Source organism: Electrona antarctica (assembly GCF_951216825.1).
Source record: "Electrona antarctica genome assembly, chromosome: 20".
NCBI lineage: Eukaryota > Metazoa > Chordata > Actinopteri > Myctophiformes > Myctophidae > Electrona > Electrona antarctica.
The window spans coordinates 26,253,178-26,273,386 of NC_136801.1; the positions used below are offsets into that span (position 1 = coordinate 26,253,178).

The 20,209-nt window shown below is 43.7% G+C and overlaps 1 protein-coding gene across 6 annotated transcripts in view; it reads right to left on the minus strand.

Annotated features, from left to right (window-relative positions):
* slc12a7b (solute carrier family 12 member 7b) overlaps positions 1-20,209 on the minus strand; it is a 100,040-nt gene that overhangs the window by 45,407 nt on the left and 34,424 nt on the right. For all 6 annotated transcript variants that reach the window (XM_079489149.1, XM_079489150.1, XM_079489147.1 and 3 more), the window contains exon 2: positions 1,066-1,163. In XM_079489149.1, coding sequence (XP_079345275.1) covers positions 1,066-1,163 — 98 coding nt within the window. The remainder of the gene's footprint in view (positions 1-1,065; positions 1,164-20,209) is intronic.

Genomic DNA, 20,209 nt, shown 5'->3' on the forward strand with positions numbered 1-20,209 from the left:
GGTGTTAGCATTATGTTATGCTTTAGCTATTGAAAAATAGCAGATCTACAAGCTCATAGCGCGCCACCGAGTGGCGCGCTAAGAGCTTGTAGGTCTGCTATTTTTGAAAAATCGATTGGCAGAAACAGAAACATAGCTTTTTCAGAAAACTGTCAGGATGTAGAAGACATTTTTTTAGAATCTGATCTCAGGTCAAAATGGGTTAACAAACTTTTGGGCATATATTCTTTGATCAAATCAATACTCTTGTTATAAAAAGACTGGCCACAAAAAGTGCCGTCACTTGAGAGCTATCACCACTGCACCACAATAAAGATAGGACACACAGGGCCCGGGCCGGCCTAGCGGTCCGGGCATCTTGGCTACTAATCCAGCCTGTGTGTCGCCGGGGTTCGACTCCAGAACCCGACAACCTTTGCTTTATGTCACTCCCCCATCCCCCCCCCCCCCAATATCCTGTCAGCTTACTGTACACTAAAAACAAATAAAACAAAAAAGCAGAAAAAGCCCCAAGAATATCTTAACCCCCCCCCCCCCACACACACACACAAGTTGTAATAAATATATACATTCTTTTATACATGCTTTTGTAAAAATATTTTTAAATGCAAAATGTGAGTGATGTGCTATGCCATCTTCAAATGGAATTCTGTATAAGAGATGACTGTATAAGATTGTACCTCTGAATATTTGAGAGGAAAGAATTAACAGCTCATTGTGTTTTCACCTACCTAATGTGACTGACTGAAGTAATTAATGTATTACTTCAAGCCAAGGTCAAAGACATGATGGAAACACGCCTAGTCTACCATAGCTGGTGATCAGTCATCACACTAAAAATAATGCTTCAGAGAAGCTTGAAAGCTAGAGATAATGAGATATTGATGTTATGACAAATGCACTGCCCCAAGGTGTTGCTGTGGTAAGATAGGAGGCTTATCTTTAAAGGCCTCATCTTGTCATCTTGTCAAAACAAATGCCATGTTCTGACATGACACGCTTCCAGATCAAAGAAAAGTACTGCGTCGGCTGTAGTACATCATGTAAATGGCTAAAGAGTGTTACCTCGAAGAGGGCCATGTTCTTGCCATCGTACTGGTTGTTCGCCAAGTCATTATCGGTGTTGTTGATAAAAGGGCTGCTTTCCTTCGTTTTGCCATCGCCTGAAGAAACAGAAAGGGGATGATTTTCTTTAGTGGAAATGTAGTAGTTAAAATACCACCAGTTAAAATAAAACACAAAAATAAAAATAAACACAAAAAAAATATTCAAATGGATTAATAGCTTTTTAGTTGCACAATTATGCTAACTACAGTGGAACCAGGACCATGCATGCACATACATGAACATTTCAATCATTACACATGAATTCATGTAAATATGAAGAATTTCCATCTGTAGTGCCACAAACAAATATGGACGTCACAGTCCCCTTTGATGTGTGACCTAGTGCCACGTCCAGTGTCTCCCTTCCTGTGGACAGAATCACTCCAGTCCATGTAGACACTTATAGACAAAGCAGTGACTTTTTAAAAGTCCTCAAATCATCCAAGATTAAAAAGTGATACTTTTCCAAAATGCTACAATATTGGAGTTTGTTTTCTTGTCTAAGACCTTGATGGCTCTCTTGAAATGTTGTGGCACCAGTTTGTGAAACAATATTGTGTGCTGTGTGTGTGTGTGTGTGTGTGTGTGTGTGTGTGTGTGTGTGTGTGGTTTCACTATTGCTGAACCTGTGCATCTCACTACTGTTCTGTATTTTGAGCTTGGTCAAGCAAATTCTAAAGCATGCTCTAGTCTAAAATGTCACTATCGATCAGATAAAGCTTTTAGCAAGGCCTAGACCTCATTCAAATTATGAACAGAAAGCAAAGCTGTCAGGTGATAATAGAAATGTTTGCATTTATTACAGCAAATATTTGCCCGCTGTAAAATTAACAATAGGTAACCCCTGGAGATATCTTCTGGTTGTATAGAGGCAAGCCTTTCAGAAGAGCAAGATTATTCCAACACTAGAAAGGGGTGCAGACTAGAGCTCTCACAGATCAGGTTGTCTGCCCAGGGCTGTGTAACATCACTTTTGCACTGCAGTATCTAAAGTATCTAATGCTATCCATCCTCCTTTGCCATAAGGACAAAGTACCTGGTAATAGGCAGAATGTGACATTAGCAGGGAAGATGTGTTGCACTGGATGGGCGTGGGCGGGGGTAATGATGTTGATGGATTGGAAAAACACCCATCTAATGGCCTTCATCTAATGGCGGCATGCAAGATCACAGTTTGGCGCCGACTGCTCCAGCGGTTTGCGAGATTAGCCACACGCAGGCAGACAGACACATAGCCGGCACAGGTGGAGCTAATCATGTGGTCAATACAGAAAATGCTAACCTTGCTGTAAAACACTTGCAACACATTCTAGAACAGGGTTCCCCAAGTGTGTTCTGGGGACCCCTGGTGTCCTTGGGAGGTTCCAGGTGCAAAATGTGTTTACAGTTTACACACGCAAGCCCCATTATATTTTGTCTAGTCTAGTCCTAGCACAAAACATTTTCAAATGGGTGTCCAGCGGCCAAATACATCTCAATTTTGCAGTCCTTGACATAAACATGTTTGAGAACCACTGCTTAGATACAACAATGTGCTTGTGTGCAAGACAATATCAGGCATGACGTAAACTCAGCCCTGCAAATGTCATGTGACATTTAGACAATTACGAGGTGTTGTGTTCAGCTGGCTCTAGGATGCTGAATAGCCTTTCTAAAGTTAGCAACTATGAGTTATTGATGAGCTATCTGAAGGACAGCACATTTGTTACAGGATTGGAAGAGCATCAAAGGCCTTCACTCGTTATTCATTCATTCACTCACTACAAACTTAATATAAACGTTTTAAAAGTTGTTTGCAGTGAATGTCAGTAAAGATAAAATAACTATGACAGAGCACGGCAAAGCCAAGGCCACAGCAACTCCTGAGTCCTGCCAAGAGAAGATTATTCCCATGTAGCTATTCTAGTCTCTAATGTCCTGGCTTCTCCAGACTGGCTAACGAACCGATACTATACACTACACTACAGCATGACCACAAGAAGAGGCATTAACATCAATGCAACCACAACAATTTAAAGGTAATTCAAGCAAATACATCCAGTTGTTCCCACTGGCAGCAGATAATACAGCGATTTCACGGGACAACATGGTTTATCATCCGAAAAGTATATTTCAATATTTAGTCCAATTACTAATTTACCATAAACATGGCAGGCTCCCATAAGGACATAAGAATCAGGCTATCTATGACACCATAATCCACTGGCTTTATCCATGTTTATTTGACAGAGCAGATATTTGACCCACTCGGCCATAGATGAGTGTAACCGGTTCGACCCTCTGCTCGCGCAACTACATGTCCAAGTGTCCCTGAGCAAGACACGTAAGCCCTAACAGCTCCCTCCCTGTGTGTTCATAAAAAGCCACCTGAGCAGCCAGCAGCTGGGTGAAGCTGTAAAAACATGTAAAATTGCTGTTATAGCAATTTCCCCTCCCCCTGGGACCAGAAAACACACCCCCTTCCCCTACTCTAAAATGGAAGTTCTGTCCTCTTGACACAAAGGGACAGTGACAGATATTTCCAGATTTGACATCAAACTCTAAGGAGCCCGGGTGGCGCATTGGTATAGTGCCTGCTCACCACCGCAGAGGTTGTGGGATCGAATCCACCGTGGTGCATCCAGCTTTGTCGAGTCGAGTGTCTATATACAAATAAATCACACCCGTGTGAAGTGAGGGGCGCTAATATATTAAAGTCTAACTCATGTTGCTATGATTAGGTGATGTAAAACAAACAGACAAAACAAATATTAAACTCTCTTTATTGTTAATGGCATTTAATGTTTGTGTTAGCGACTAAACAACAAACATTAAACTCTGTCCATTGTCAATAGCGTTTTTAATGTTTGTTTAACTAAAAACAAACATTAAACCTGTATATACAAACATACTGTAATTGGTCTGTGTTCAGGGGAGGGAAGCCCGGGAGGGGAGGTGTTAGTACTATAACTGTTATTGCACGTATTCCTACCTATGGGCTGGGGCAGCACCTGTCTGGTGAGGGCTCCTCACTGGTAAGTGAGTCAGTATAGGATAGAACAGCAGTGACATTGACAACACACAAAATGGTGTGTTGGGGTGGAATCAATTGGCATAATGACTAAATTGGGGATAAAAAAGGGTATATTATTAGGTATACAGTATTAGGATATATTATTGTGATATGAAGATTGGTTCAAAATTATTATATTATGTCCTTCAAGAATCAATATGCCCAATATGGTTAAGGATTTTAACAGAACACATTCATCCCCACCCCATCAGTCAAAAGGCAATGAATCACTACCCCCAAAGACCCGTCTTGACCTCTTTACTTCTCTAAGCTCTCCCTACTTCAGCAGTGGTTCTCAACCTGTGGGTCGGAAACCCCAGGTGGAACCGAGTAAGATCTAAATGTAATGCCTCAACTTCCACAATTCCACATGCTTGTCATATCAGGGTGGGGGGGGGGGTTCGCCTGTTCAAATATTATTCTTTTAGGGGGTCTGAAAAGGACATACAAGAAGGTAAACAAATTATCCCTTGACCCCCATACCCACAATGGAACGTCAGACGACCCTCTGCATGTTCTCGGCAGGCCACAACCACTCTCACACTGCCACTCCACACAGCTCGCCGCATCCTCGCGCTCTTTGGAGAGAACATTCTAGAACCCAACTGAGAACCGCAGTGAGGCCTTTGCACCCGGCATTCTGCACAGCCTCGCGTTAAGCAAATGTTTTGAATGGGCAGGAGAGCTGAGAGCAAAGTGGTGCTGTCAAATCCACGCGCTACCAGCCTGGTCTCGCAGTCAAGGTAAACACAAGTACCCACCGTTGGTTCAATATTGTGTGTGTGTGTGTGTGTGTGTGTGTTGCACAGCCACAGCTGAGTGGGTGGAGAGAGTCTATGAATGTTAAGGTTGCTGGTTCAATCCTCAGCTTGCCTAGTGTATGTACTATGCGTCCAAGTGTCTGAGCCAGACAGCCAGTCCTAACCTCTCCAGGCCTCTGCTGAGCAAAGGAACAGAAACCCCTTGTTTGACTGAACAATGGGAGAGAAGGACCCCCCCCAGTTGGTCACTCAGCAAGAAGAAACTAATGAGTTGCTGCCTCACTTTCCTGGGGATCGGATTCTGATCCAATGACTCACTATTCTTAACTTTTAGGATACAGAGGTCTAATGTAGCCCCGGTCCCAGCCTTACTCATCTGAGAAAAGCCTGGTCACAATCTAAGGCAGAGTGTGCATAGCCGGAAGTATTGGGCCGGAACATCCGTCAGATGTCAAAGGCCCTTAAAACAAGGCTCCAGACTTCCCAAAACAAACTGGTCAGGCTACTACTTGGCCTCACTCCCCGAACCAACCTCACCCCTGCCCATTTTGACAGGATGGAATGGCTTAGGGTTGACGACAGAGTACAGCATCTTGCAATGGGTCTGGTACACAAGATTCACTACACCACCAAGATACCCATGTACCCGTCTAAATACTTCCTTAATGTTAACGAAGTCCACACCCACAACACCAGAGGGAGTTCAACAAACCATGTGCAACGCAGATTCGGCACAAACAAGGGACTAAATTGATTTCGCTCCTATGCCACCAAAATGTGGAACGCCCTACCAACAGTCGTTAAGACATGTGAATCCCTTGACTCCTTCAAAACCACTCTCAAAGGGCACCTACGAACGACTGCAATTTGAAACTGGCCCCCATAAAATCTGATTTTCTTTCCCCCATTTTACCTCCTTTAATGATGATTTCCTGTTTTTGATTATATAGAAGTGTATATTTGTACGTCTCTAAATGTTCTGATGAATTGAAAATGGTGGACCCTGTTGTAAACAAGTGTAATGCTTTCACAGTTTTGTGTGCTTGAAATGTACTGTAATTCTGCAAACTGTTAAAAAATACTTCAATCAATCAAACATGTATTTTCCCCGGGATACAATATTTTCCGACCAATCACAACACTTTTCATACACGGAGAATGTAAACAGATTTGTAAAGCACCATGTCATTTCCTTGAGTGTTACTTCCGCCAAAATCCCGCTACTTCCGCACTATACAGCGTAGGTCTTGCCCAGTGTGGGTCTAATGGTAAATGGTGCATTTAACAAAAGCGCTTTACATACATTCACCCATTCACACACACACACATTCATACACCGATGGCGGGGGGAAACCATGCAAGGAACCAACCTGCACATCGGGAGCTTCGACACCAACTCCAGATCAAACATCTGGCCGCTCTACTAGCCACTCTTCCCCCTGAGAAACTGCCGCCCCGTGATAATGATGTGCAAGTGAGGTTAGTGAACCCATTCATTCATCCCCATCCACCAGGTATTCAGGTCGGCCCTCTTCATTTATCAGTGGAGCATCAGAGTGTGATCTCTGGCCGTGCCGGGGGATTTCATGGATAACTTTCACTGCTTGCTCCAGCTGCAGAGGGAGTAAGAGGCTTGAAGCATGGCTTGCTTAAGCCCTGTGTTAATCACAGGGAAAGTCACTATGCCCTTGTATGGCGCAGCTCTTTAAAGTACAGTGCAGAGTGGTACAGCTTATATGCAGAACGCCGCATGTCATGGGCCATATGTTTCTGTATGATTGATGATGATGATTATTCTCAGACGGTTTCTCACTATGGCCACATGCATTAGCTAGGCGGGAAACGACTACTGTACGGTAATCATTATCTTAAATGACTCTGGATAAATCCAACGTGGTTAAATCCTCTTTTAGACCCATGGCGGCAGGCTAAAGCTGGGAGTCCTGCTTCTAATTCAGGGCAGGTGCTGCTTTTTGACTCTCACTCTCTGCCGTGTGTGTGTGTGTGTGCGCGCGTGTGCGTGTGTGGCAAGAAGGATGGATCAGACAACACATATCCATGTGCTAGGTGTTGCCAAAAATGCACCCAGGTTCCGGTGAGCCACCCCGCATCCGAAATGGTTGAGAAATGTTACCGTGTGGGGATCCCCAGGGGGTCCCTCTACTGTACTGTACTGTACTGTACTGTCACTGTAACACCCCAAATCATCATAATACAGTTAATATGTGTGTGTGTATTAGGCTGCGCAACAGTGACAGTTGGTTGTGAAAACCAACAAAACACTATTTCGTGCTCGGACACAGCCAGCCAGGCAGGGACAAAGATAGCTGTCTATAGGAGTGGTTGCACCACTCAAAAACAAACTAATTGTCATAAAATATTGTTTAGTGTGCAACAAAGAACTAAGACTATACTGTACTAGTGCTGCACGATTCTTGCTCAAAGTGAATCTCGATTTTCCTCCACAATAATTGAGATCACGATTCTCACACGATTCTCATTTTTTCCATGAAAATATTTATATAATATATAAAAAAAGAAAACGGCTGCTAAAACGGCTGCTAAATCACGCCTGACAGCGTGTCACGGGTTCGACTCCCGATCCTGACGACCTTTGCTGCGTGTCACTCCCCAGCTCTCTCCCCCCATTTCGTGTCAGCTTACTGTATACTATCAAATACAGGCAGAAAAAGCCCCAAAAATATTGTAAAAATAATAATAATAATTGGACAGCCAACTAGTGCTGCACGATTCTTCACTAAATGAGAATGCATAGGTGTCTGAATGTAGATTTCGATCTTTTTTCGATTAATCGTGCAGCACTATATACTGCACGTTCAGTGCTTGACTGCAGATGATGAGACCTAATAGTAGTTGCGTTTGCACATTCTGAACTAAATAAAAGTGAACAACACAAATGCACTTCTTATGAACCAATATGACTGTTTGTTCACGTTCTCTCACGTTCACACAACTAAATATGGTTAAATGTGACCAATAGAAATTCAGTGACCTTCAGTTGAACTTTCCAAGACTAAATCTGAAGTGTTGATTTAGTGTCAATAACTCTGAGAGTTCATTTATTTAACACTTTGTGTGTACAAGGTGCCTGGCTGTTCCAAATCCCTGTCAGATACAGAATGCTACATGCAGAAGCAAACGTTCCATACAGTATACAGTTGGAGGCCATCGATATTGTCCTTTTCTTTTTGCTGAGGTTTGCGTGATCTGTGCAAAAGGACAGTTAACCCATTTTGGGCGGGAACCCCTTTTGGTGTTTTAAACATTGTTATAATTTAGCTATTGAAAAATAGCAGATCTACAAGCTCATAGCGCGCCACCGAGTGGCGCGCTACGAGCTTGTAGGTCTGCTATTTTTGAAAAATCGTGAAAATATTTATTTCAGAAAACTGGAGGATTTAGAAGGATTTTTTTAAATTTTGAGGTCAGGCCTAAATGGGTCAAATGATGAGGGACAATATCGGTGGCACCCAACTGTACGATTATTGACATGTCCTATTTTACATGCAACTCCACATGTGAATTGCCATGCATACAACCGTACCACACTTTGTGTATTACAGTAGTAGTTGTGCATGTGTGTTTATATGTTTGACACAGCACAATATGGAACAGTCCCGGGAGACAGTCCAAATTCAGGGATAAGACAGTGACCTATTTAACAGATGTTAGCCTACAGTATACGTGCACATTACTCCTAGAGGCATAACCTGCCTGGACTTAGTGATTTTTTCAAGGTTCATAAAGTGTAAGTGAGGAGTCGGACGCAACGATAGCATCCACTAGAACAGTGGTTTCCAAACGGTATGCCAAGGCACACTGGCAGGAATGGATGAACTCTTCATGGTGCCTGGTACTATGATCCACAAGTCACATTTAGCAATAGCCAAATAGGGTCTGTCCATCTGTGTGTGATTTTGTTACCGTCTGTTTGTCTGGAGCCAATATCACAAAACTCTTGACTGATCAGCACTTTCATTAAATGTCTTGTTTAGACTGCCACAAGCCCCCCCCCCCTAATTGCCCTAATTAGTCACACATGTCATAGATTAGATGTCATGGGTGACTACTCATATCTGCATTTACTACTGTACTTATTAATGTATCCTTACTGACATGTTTGCACTTGAGATGCGAAAATACTTTTCGCTGTGCTGTGCTGTGCTGTACTGTACTGTACTGTACTGTACTGTACTGTACTGTACTGTACTGTACTGTACTGTACTGTACTGTACATTGACAATAAATTGAATCTCATCTCATCTCATCGCAGGCTGGCCATATTACATCCGAGATCCATGGGGGCACACCGGGACTCTGAGCTCAAGCTATCCGGTCACCTTTTGTTAAACCTTTTCTTATTAAAAAGCCAACTTAAACTCCCTCAATTGGTGTCTTCAACCATTCCTCAGTGCAAATGCACAGCAGATTTTCTCGTCAGTTGAGAAATGCTGAGGGAGCAATGCACAGTCACGAGGACCACATGATGTCAACATTCACACCTGGTCCCAGATGGGAGTCTGAGTAGAAGAGAGTAGAGCAAATAGGGAGAAGTGATAACCGTCCCCACAAAAGGCTAAGACTCTTACGTTACGTCAGCAGGAATACGACTCGCCTCACTGCTTCAGCGCAACCTCAGGCTCCACTTAAATGAAACTATAGCAACTGCTTGACTGCTGTGGAAGGTTCATAAAAATGCACACAGTAGGTGTACACAAAGAGAAGAAGTCTGACGTGGTGCAGATGTCTTCTGTTGGAAACATTGTGTAACAACATTGTGTAAATGCAGGGGTTTTTCCTGGGGTGAGACTGTAAACTGCCCCATCTCAGAATGTCTGAAGTTGGCTAATGTCGCAACAGATAATACTGAACATGTCAAACCAAACCACACACAGAGCTATTATTAGAGCTTAGCCTCATTGGTTTTACAAGGGAAGAGCACTTAGAGTACGTTTTAACAGCGGGCGACAGCCAGACGAATTTTCCGCAAGTGCATTATTTGTCAATGGGACCCGGCAACTACTGGCGATAGAGGCGATAGTAGGCGAACAGGCGATGGTCGAAAAGTGGGCGGAAGGAACGTCGACCGAAAAGATAAAAATAATTCATTTTTTGGGCGACCTCGCCCGGCGATAGTGTGCGATCGGGCGATAGCAATGAAATTCAAGCAACGCTCGCCGTTGGTCTAAGGTACTGTCACTCCCTACTACAGGTACTTGAAAAGTTAAAACAATGGACAATGTAACAGTTGTCCTGTGTACACTAGACTCACCTGAACGCCTGATCTTAGACTTAAGACACTGAGGGCAGTATTATGCGTGTCTTAAGTACCAGGTCTTATTACTTAACTTAAGACTTGGAGGCGTGATCAATGCCATTTGGCTATTGATCACGCCTCCAGGTCTTAAGTTAAGTAATAAGACCTGGTACTTAAGACACGCATAATACTGCCCTGAGTCACCAAACTACTAAAGTCTGGAGAGACTGAAACCTGAGGAACAGTTCCAAATTCAACTAGAAAACCAAATGAACGTCCAACCAAAACACACCATCCGGAGCTTGAAGAAATTCTATTATCCTGATATTTCAATGTCTCACAATAATCAAACCTAAAGTACCTCTACCCTGACAAATAGAAAACTATATTCTGTACATAGCCAAGTAAGTCAACTAAATGATGTTGTTTTTGTCATACAACAAAATTGGTCAATCGACAAAGTATACATTTAGTTTTTTGCCAATTAGAAAATAGCAACAGTATTTGATCAACACGTTAATGACAGGTTCAGAAATTCTGTCTAAGTCACTGTTTTATAGCAGTCAGTGTTTTCTGAAATCCATCCATATTAGCTCTTCAGTCCTCAAGGCCATTGCTATGATGGTGATTGGCAAGGCATTCGATTGGGCAACGATTTGGGGGCATTGGTTCAATCTACATCAGTAGACAAGTGGCCAGCCATGCAACATGCATGTGAATACAGTGTACAAAGGCAAATGTTTCCTGGCAGCAAATTTCCTCAGGCAATGTTGCCCATCACCATCAGTCAGCTGAAAGCTTGTTACATCCATCACTGCCTTCACCTAATGTACTGTGAAATCCACCAATGAAAACATATCTACTTAGTAAACTTGACCTGAGTTGGCTCTTTACTTGGGACTTTCTTTTTTCCCTCTACACCAAATCTCTTTGCTGAAAATATCTGATCTACAACAAGCTCACAGCATGTCAGAACATGAGCTTGAAGATGAGCTATCTTCGGCCGATGTTCCCCCCAGAATAGGGATGCTAGGGTCCAAGTAGTTAACTCTACAAAGTGAAGGGAGGCATTACGGTGCATCAAGTAGTTAACTCTACAAAGTGAAGGGAGGCATTACGGTGCACCAAGTAGTTAACTCTACAAAGTGAAGGGAGGCATTACGGTGCATCAAGTAGTTAACTCTACAAAGTGATGGGAGGCATTACGGTGCATCAAGTAGTTAACTCTACAAAGTGAAGGGAGGCATTACGGTGCATCAAGTAGTTAACTCTACAAAGTGAAGGGAGGCATTACGGTGCATCAAGTAGTTAACTCTACAAAGTGAAGGGAGGCATTACGGTGCATCAAGTAGTTAACTCTACAAAGTGAAGGGAGGCATTACGGTGCATCAAGTAGTTAACTCTACAAAGTGAAGGGAGGCAGTATGGTGCATCGAAGCTACTGAATAAAATGGCTGGTTCACTGTTTACAATACAGTAACCAAGGCCCGGTTAGCTCAACCGTCTGGGCACCTAGGCTGCTGAGCCAGCCTAGCGGCATGCCGCGGGTTCGACTCCCGATCCCAACAGCCTTTGCCGCGAGTTTTCCCCCCATTTCCTGTCAGATTTATTTCAACCTATCAATAAAGGCAGAAAAAGCCCCAAAAAATATATAAATAAACAATACAGTAACCAAGGAGATATGCTGCATGCCACATCTGAAACTAACCCGATAATACGTTTTATGTAATACGATGACTGTTTTATGAGGGGCGGAAAATTAAAAACTAATAGAATCTCACGACCAGAATCAAAGAGGCAACGTCACTGTGTGCGTCAGCTCATGGGCTGAGCAGCACTCCACCTGCCTCCAAATTGGCCACAGACTCTTCATCAATTCTCTGTCATATGATCCATTATCCTGCCCTCAATGTCTTCACTTATTGCAGGGGTTCTCAACCCGTGGGTCGCGGCCCCTCGGTGGGTTGCCAAATTATTTTGGGGGGTCCCCAAATTATTTTCAAGACATGGCCAAAGCGAGACATGGCCAAAGCATTTCCGGGGGTCCCCAGCCAAAAACGTGAGAACCCCTGACTTATTGTACAGTTAATATAAAACGCATTATTCAGGCCCATTTTAGCCACCTCTTTTTCCCATTAGGACCACTCTACGCATCGTCATCAAATAGCGACGTGCACCTTCCACCCATGGTAACAATTATTTTTCTCCTTTTTTTTGTGCTTCTAGTCTGACAACTCTGCAATATTAATAAAACATTTCAATACTTGTGCCCAAGTTAGTTACCATGCTAGTATATTTGTCGATCAAATTAGTGGCAACTAATGGGAGGGAAGGAGAGAGGGATAAGATGTGACATTACAATCCATGTGAAATTGCTGATGTATGAATGCAGGTGTATTTGATGATGTTGAAAACTGCGAGTGTGCGTGCGTTTTAAACTTCTGCAGGTGGGGGACTCTCTGTCCTATAGCACAGTAGATGACCGACCGGCCGCTAAATAAGTTACTTTGTCAGGAAGCGACCAGATACCAGACCAGCAATGACCAGATCATTGCACTGGCTTCCGGTTGTTTTTAGGATTGATTTTAAAATTCTTTTACTTGTTTATAAAGCTCTCAATGGTCTCGCACCTTCCTACCTACATGACTGCCTGCCGAAATATGTCCCAAACCGCCCCCTAAGGTCTTCCACTGCTGGCCTGCTCGCTTTGCCAAAAAAAATGGCAACTAAAAAATACGGGGAAGCAGCTTTTTGCTTCTACGGGCCGACGGCGTGGAACAAACTCCCACTGTACCTTCGACAGGCAGCCTCTGTAGACATTTTTAAAGCTCAGCTCAAGACCCACTTTTACACCCTTGCTTTTAATTGATTTATCTGTCTTTAAAAAAAAAAAAAAAAAAAAAATGTTATTCATGTCCTCACTGTATTGTTTATGCCCTGCTTTTCTTTTCTTTTTTGTGTAAAGCACTTTGAGCTGCATTTCATGTCATGAAAGGTGCTATACAAATAAAGTTTTATTATTATTATTTATTATATGCAGCAGATCAACAAATGTCTCCAAATGCTTGTATGGATTTGATCACCTGACCATGAGCAAGACCTTCCACTAAGTGAAGCCACACATTGTTTTTGGGACTGATACGATCAATATGAAGACTTATCTCGAGAACCATCAGACCGATCAAGTGGATCAACTTCAAACTCAATGGGCGCATCGCAGAGAAGAGGACCCAAGGGAGTGCGGTACCACTGACTGATCCAACCGATAGACATAAATATATATATGGGCACAAAAGGAACACAGCGGGGACTCTGAGGACTGCCCATAATTCTAAACTACATGGCTTTGCGTGCGGTTATTGTTAGGGAATGGGTTAGTAATGGGGCGAGTCGGACTAACTTGGAGGTCGGACCAGTTACCGGGGACTCTGACAACAGGTAAACAGGTGGGGAATGCATTCCGAACTTGCATCGTTCCGGAAATTAGGCCAGTGCCCAACAGGCCCCCATTTAACCGATATTAATCTCACCAGACATTTCCTCTTACTGTATGTCTCCACCACAAGGTAGGACTGAGCAATATGGACAAAATAAATATCATATTTTTGACCGAATGCCTCAATGTTGATATATTGTGATGATATCATATTTTTGTATTTTGTTTCATCATACATTTTCAAAAAATGTAGAAAATAGCCAATCTACAAGCTCACAACACTGCATTGTTGTGACGCGTTGTGGGATTGTAGTTGTAGATCAGCTATTTTGATAAAATATCGAACGAGGCTTTGAACGAGGCTTTGAAGCACCACAATATTGCAATATTGCAACCAACAAAATCCCATTCAATATTAGTGCACATCCTCCTACTCAGATTTCCTATTGTCCGTCTCAATTATGAAATCGGAGTGCCTGTCCTCCGATTAAAACCAAACCAGCACTACCTGGTACTAATTAATCACCTGGTCCAGTGTGGGTGTGCTAATGTCTAGGACAAGCATCTCCTCACTATGGTAATAAATGGCCAGGCCGTCCTATTTATAACCACTAATCTCTACACTCTGACAACTCTGTAAGCTGGCTTGTGCTTAGAAAGTTAACCTACGGTTCGCCATACGAGAGAGAGAGAGAGATTGAGAGAGAGAGGGAGAGAGAGAGCGAGAGAGAGAGGGGGGTGTAGAGTCAATCAATCAAAAATCACTCCCATCAGACCGTAGAATCTCTAGGCCAACAGAACATACGGTAAGAAGAAAAGAAAACTCAATTTAGGAGCTAGATATTTATGTAGCAGTAGAAGATGTATTTTCATCAGTCTATTCATCAAATTGATTAAAAAATTGATTTAAACAAATTGATTTGAACTGTTCTGGTTGGTTGAGCAGCTAACTTGATTTGATAAATACACAATAACCACCGACACACAGGCTTACAGAACACTAGACAGTAGACACGGTTCACTTTACGCCAGTACAATTTCACCTCCACAGTAAAAAAGCCAAATTAAACAGCTGGCTAACCCGTTCAGGTGACCTACAGTGTAGAATACCAAAAATCCCTCTGATAGTTGGAGGTCAGAAAGAAAAATATTGGACTATGTCAACTCCCTGCTTCCAGCAGTTCTCCTACAGTTTCACTAAAGCCTCATCATGTGTACTTCGTCATACAACGGCATCGCTCAGCAAAAAAAAAAAGGTTTTCAGCTCTGATTGGGAGTGAACTGTAGAGAGTGAACAGTTTTTCCAGTTGACAATCCCTTATTTTACGGCAAAGTGACGCGGTCGTAGAGTTGACTTCAGCCATAACGAGTAGCCCAAACTTACCCTTTGGTCGAGAGGTTTCCCCCAGTTGCTCCACCACGCCGCCCTCCATGCCTGGGAGCAGGGCAGAGAGGGGGGGTTCGAAGGGGTGGGGGACGCTGGGCAGTAGTAGTCCTTTGAGACCTCAGCTGTCGGCAGGGAGGGGGGCAGCCAGTACAATACAAGAAGGGTCTCCAAATTGAAGCGCAACTGCTAGTGATGTACGCAAGTCAGCAGGGATGCTGTCCACACTGAGTGTGTGTGTGTGTGTTTGAGGATCAGCTATTTCTGTGACGGTGCGCGTTGTGTGTGTGTGTACATGTGCGTGTGTGTCACAGTGAGGACAGTGTCAGCAGCATCATCAGCCACGCATCACAAAGCACCCTCAGCCCTCCCGTGGCGTGCACACACACAGACACACAAACCCCTCCCACACTGCACTTTCTGAGCTTCTGATCCCGGATGAGTACTGGGTGTAAACACACTCATACAGCGTACATATGCGCGTACACGCACACAGTCACACACACAGTCACTCACACACACACAGTCTCACACACACACACACACAGTCACACACACACACACACACACACACACACAAAGGGGAGGAGCAAAGAAAGCAGTTATAAAGTAGAGGGACACAGCTGTAAGGGGAGAGACAATGAGAGAGATACAGTAGTAGTACTGTATGTTGTAGATACCTACATACCGGTACTGTACTGTACATGCGTAAGGCATGGAAATAACAGGAACAACAGTAGGCAAAAGGAAGAGAAAAATAAAAAAAGAACGAGAAAGAAAGAAGCAAACAAACACTAGTTCATTCACACTGTATGTTCCCTCACGTGTGTTCCATTCTAGCTGCACAACTGTATACATAAATGGGAGCCAGGCCTTCGCAGGGCATACAGTCAGTATTTTAGGATTGCTCATTATTTTCAGGGGGGCCTTCGGGAATGCTGTATCAGTGAGCGATCTTTCACCTCCAGGGTCACATATGTGGACTGAATGGTACATCAATCACAGAGCCACAGTATGGATGCACAACGTTGGACTTAGTCATTGGAATGTGTTCTGAGGTCAGCGTTTAATTGCACTGGTTCTCCCAAAGCAGCCAGAGCGGCTGGCCAACGTTGAAGCCGCCGAGCCCTACTGGTCAAAGCTGGAACTGCGGGCAGGCGTTTTTGTTTTTTTTGCCCGTGCATCTAGCACTAGTAAACCCTGCGCAGCTGGGGTTTAACACGGAGCGCTTGTTAGCACTTCCGCATTTTGGAAGTAGAGTGTTCTTCCGGGTCCTTCAAACGCCACTGAGCAACTTCCATTGAAATGAACAGTGGGGACAGGGCTGTCTGCTCTCTAGATTAAATATAACTCTATGGTTGTCTCGCCCGCCCAATCAGTGAGAGTAGTCACTTTGACTTGTCCTTGTGAGGCTTCTGCAATGCGTTTAGAAAAAGACTATACCTAAATCTAACCGTAACCCTGACCCTAACCTCACAAAATCTAAATTGTAATCATTGTAATCAATGGCGTGGTAATTCTTCTGCAGCCAGCATGCCAGGGGGGAAATAGCAACAGCTTCTACGCCATTAATGAGAACTGCAGTGCTGGAAAAAAAAGCACTGCATCATATCCAGCGGAGCTTCCTTGCCACCTGTCTGGGAAGAAGATAATGCTACTGAAGGTCTAGAGGCTACAGATTGTTTTTATTGCAGCCTTTGTTATTGGAATTTCAGCGTTCAATCAATTAACACTTTTATTGCCCAGACGGAAATCTTCCCAGAACGGAGGTTCCATCTTTTAACCTTTGGCGAGCGATACACTACAGTCTAAGTGTCTATTGCACCTCCACAGTAAAAAAGCCAAATTAAACAGCTGGCTAACCCGTTCAGGTGACCTACAGTGTAGAATACCAAAAATCCCTCTGATAGTTTGAGGTCAGAAAGAAAAATATTGGACTATGTCAACTCCCTGCTTCCAGCAGTTCTCCTACAGTTTCACTAAAGCCTCATCATGTGTACTTCGTCATACAACGGCATCGCTCAGCAAAAAGAAAAAAAAAAAGGGATTTTCGGCAAGGTTTTCTGCTCTGATTGGGAGTGAACTGTAGAGAGTGAACAGTTTTTCCAGTTGACAATGCCTTATTTTACGGCGAAGTGATGCGGTCGTACAGTTGACTTTAGCCATAACGAGTAGCCCAAACTTACCCTTTGGTCGAGAGGTTTCCCCCAGTTGCTCCACCACGCCGCCCTCCATGCCTGGGAGCAGGGCAGAGAGGGGGGGTTCGAAGGGGTGGGGGACGCTGGGCAGTAGTAGTCCTCAGCTGTCGGCAGGGAGGGGGGCAGCCAGTACAATACAAGAAGGGTCTCCAAATTGAAGCGCCACTGCTAGTGATGTACGCAAGTCAGCAGGGATGCTGTCCGCTGGGCAGTCAAACTGTAACTGTGCAGCCCTTAAATGGTACACTAGTACCAGGTTATGAATATTTCCATCCCAGTTCATCAATACCAACGCCATACTTGAAGTGAGTGGAAATCTACCTCGTAACAACTATAGATGGAGGCAAGACGAAGCCAAAGGTGAAGTCCAGCTGCAAGGGTGCAGACTATACACACACCCATGGAGACAGCCATTAGCCTCCGAGGGAAGGCTTTAGCCAGTGTAATAGCTTGCCATCCATCCAGCAGCGCTCGTAACATCCTCTGTCATGGCTGCCCATTAATCGGACCGTCTAAAGAGCATGTGAAATGGGAGGTAATCACTTAACCAGATTAGGCTAATCCTGGCCTTTTTATAAAACACAGTGGAAGGCTGAAGGCCCCACAATGTAGCCGGGGGAACTTCTGTGCAGGTGCTACAGGCTTCCACGTCATTCACCAGGGGGAGTCACACAATAGTGCTCTGTCATTCAGGGGAGGATGATCAACCTGTTATCACATCAATGCTTGATAGTGAAACGTTCGACAAGCAGCACAATACAAGCCATTGTTTGGGCTCCTTGACCTTTATGCTTGGAAACCAAAATGTCTATGCAGTTCTAGGAGGAGAAGCTGGAAGGATATATATTGTATTAATAACAAATATTTTACAATATATAACTCATTAACAAATCACAACGACTGAGATGTGTATCTGTATAGTTTTAGGTTTCCGTTTGTTAATTACCTATTTTATTACACATTTGACTTTATTGGCTGCTGTACCACTACCAATGTTTGGCAAACTCCTGAAGGATTATATATATATATATATATATTTTTTTTTAAGTTATGAGAGAAGGTTATTATGAGAGGGTATGGATTGGGTATCATGTCATTATAAGAAGGATCCATGTTTGATGTTTAATAGTGCATGGTGTGTGTGTGTGTGTGTGTGTGTGTGTGTGTGTCACTTAGTGACGTCCTAAAGCCTTTAAACCCTTCAGGTAAACAACGTTGTCCGTTATGCAACACACATTAAAGGGTGGGTGGGGCGTTTAGCGTAGCATAGCGTAGCGTGCTGCGTGGTGTCTGTGGAAGTGTGTGAGGAACCGGGGGAAATGTTGGTGTGCGTGTGTAGACTATGTATGTGTGCGTGTGTGTGTCAACAGTGTGTTGGGAGTGTGTCAAGAGCATGAGAGAGAAAGAGAGACAGTACAAGCCCAAGTGACTGACTGACTGAGTGAAGGGGAGAGCGTTACAGTAGAGAGAGAGAGAGAGAGAGAGAGAGAGAGAGAGAGAGAGAGAGAGAGAGAGGGGAGGCAGAAACTAAATTACATACAACTACTGCAAATCCTCATAGATATTAATAAAGGACACACAGAGCTGTAGTGCTATATATCATGTGGACCACGGTTTAACTTTGGGGCCCCTTGGCGGTCCCTGGCATGTCACAAAGTGGCCCCGTATTGAATTCAACAGACATGCGTGTGTGAACTCGGAGGTGTATCAACTCCTCGTTCTCATTACGTGAGCCAGAATTGGGAAAACAAATATAGTAGTGTCATTCAGTACTTAAAAGTAATAATTTCGCAGTCATACGAGAGTTTGAATAACACATTAAATAATAGAAGATTCCATTGTTAAGTCGTGGGAAAACATCAAAATGAAGCCATTATATTGCTAGGCGATTGTTGCTCAGTTGTAAGCAGCTCCTTGTACTTCTAATTTCCACACATAGACAAAGGCATCACATCATCTTCTGTGACACACACAGGCTAAATGGTGCATTTATATAGCGCCTTTATCCAATGTGCTTTACATAGAATGTGCATTACCCATTCACACATCGATGCCGGAGGAAACCATGCAAGGCACCAACCTGCACATCGGGAGCAATTAAGGGTTCAGTGTCTTGCTCAGGGACACTGATGTATAATTTGTAATTATTGTAGTCATTCATTAATTAATATTAGGATTATTTTGATCATCCCTTCACCCCTCAATTTATTAATATAGGATTACAGTTTTAGTTTAACATTATAACATTAAAGTTTAAAAGGCTTTACAATGCCAGTGCAATAGGTACATTCTGACTTGAGTACTTTTACTCGATTACATTCTTCCAATTCTCATCACAAGGGTCTCCTCTGGAGCCCCGACCAAATTTACGAGCTTCTAATTCAAAGCTTATCTCAATAATGTACGGCTCTACATGCCGAAATGGTTTAGAGTATCCCACTCTAATTACTTCCAGTCTAAAAGCAGCAAATTCGGACATTATGGTGTTGGGCTATTAATTTTCATAATTAGTAAATATGTAATCATTAAAAATACATAACAGACACTTCGACACCAACTCTGGGGGAACACGCACACACTGACACTTCGACACCAACTCTGGGGGAACACGCACACACAGACACTTCGACACCAACTCTGGGGGAACACGCACACACACACACACACAGACACTTCGACACCAACTCTGGGGGAACACGCACACACACAGACACTTCGACACCAACTCTGGGGGAACACGCACACACACAGACACTTCGACACCAACTCTGGGGGAACACGCACACACACACACACACACACAGACACTTCGACACCAACTCTGGGGGAACACGCACACACACAGACACTTCGACACCAACTCTGGGGGAACACGCACACAGACACTTCGACACCAACTCTGGGGGAACACGCACACACACACAGACACTTCGACACCAACTCTGGGGGGAACACGCACACACACAGACACTTCGACACCAACTCTGGGGGAA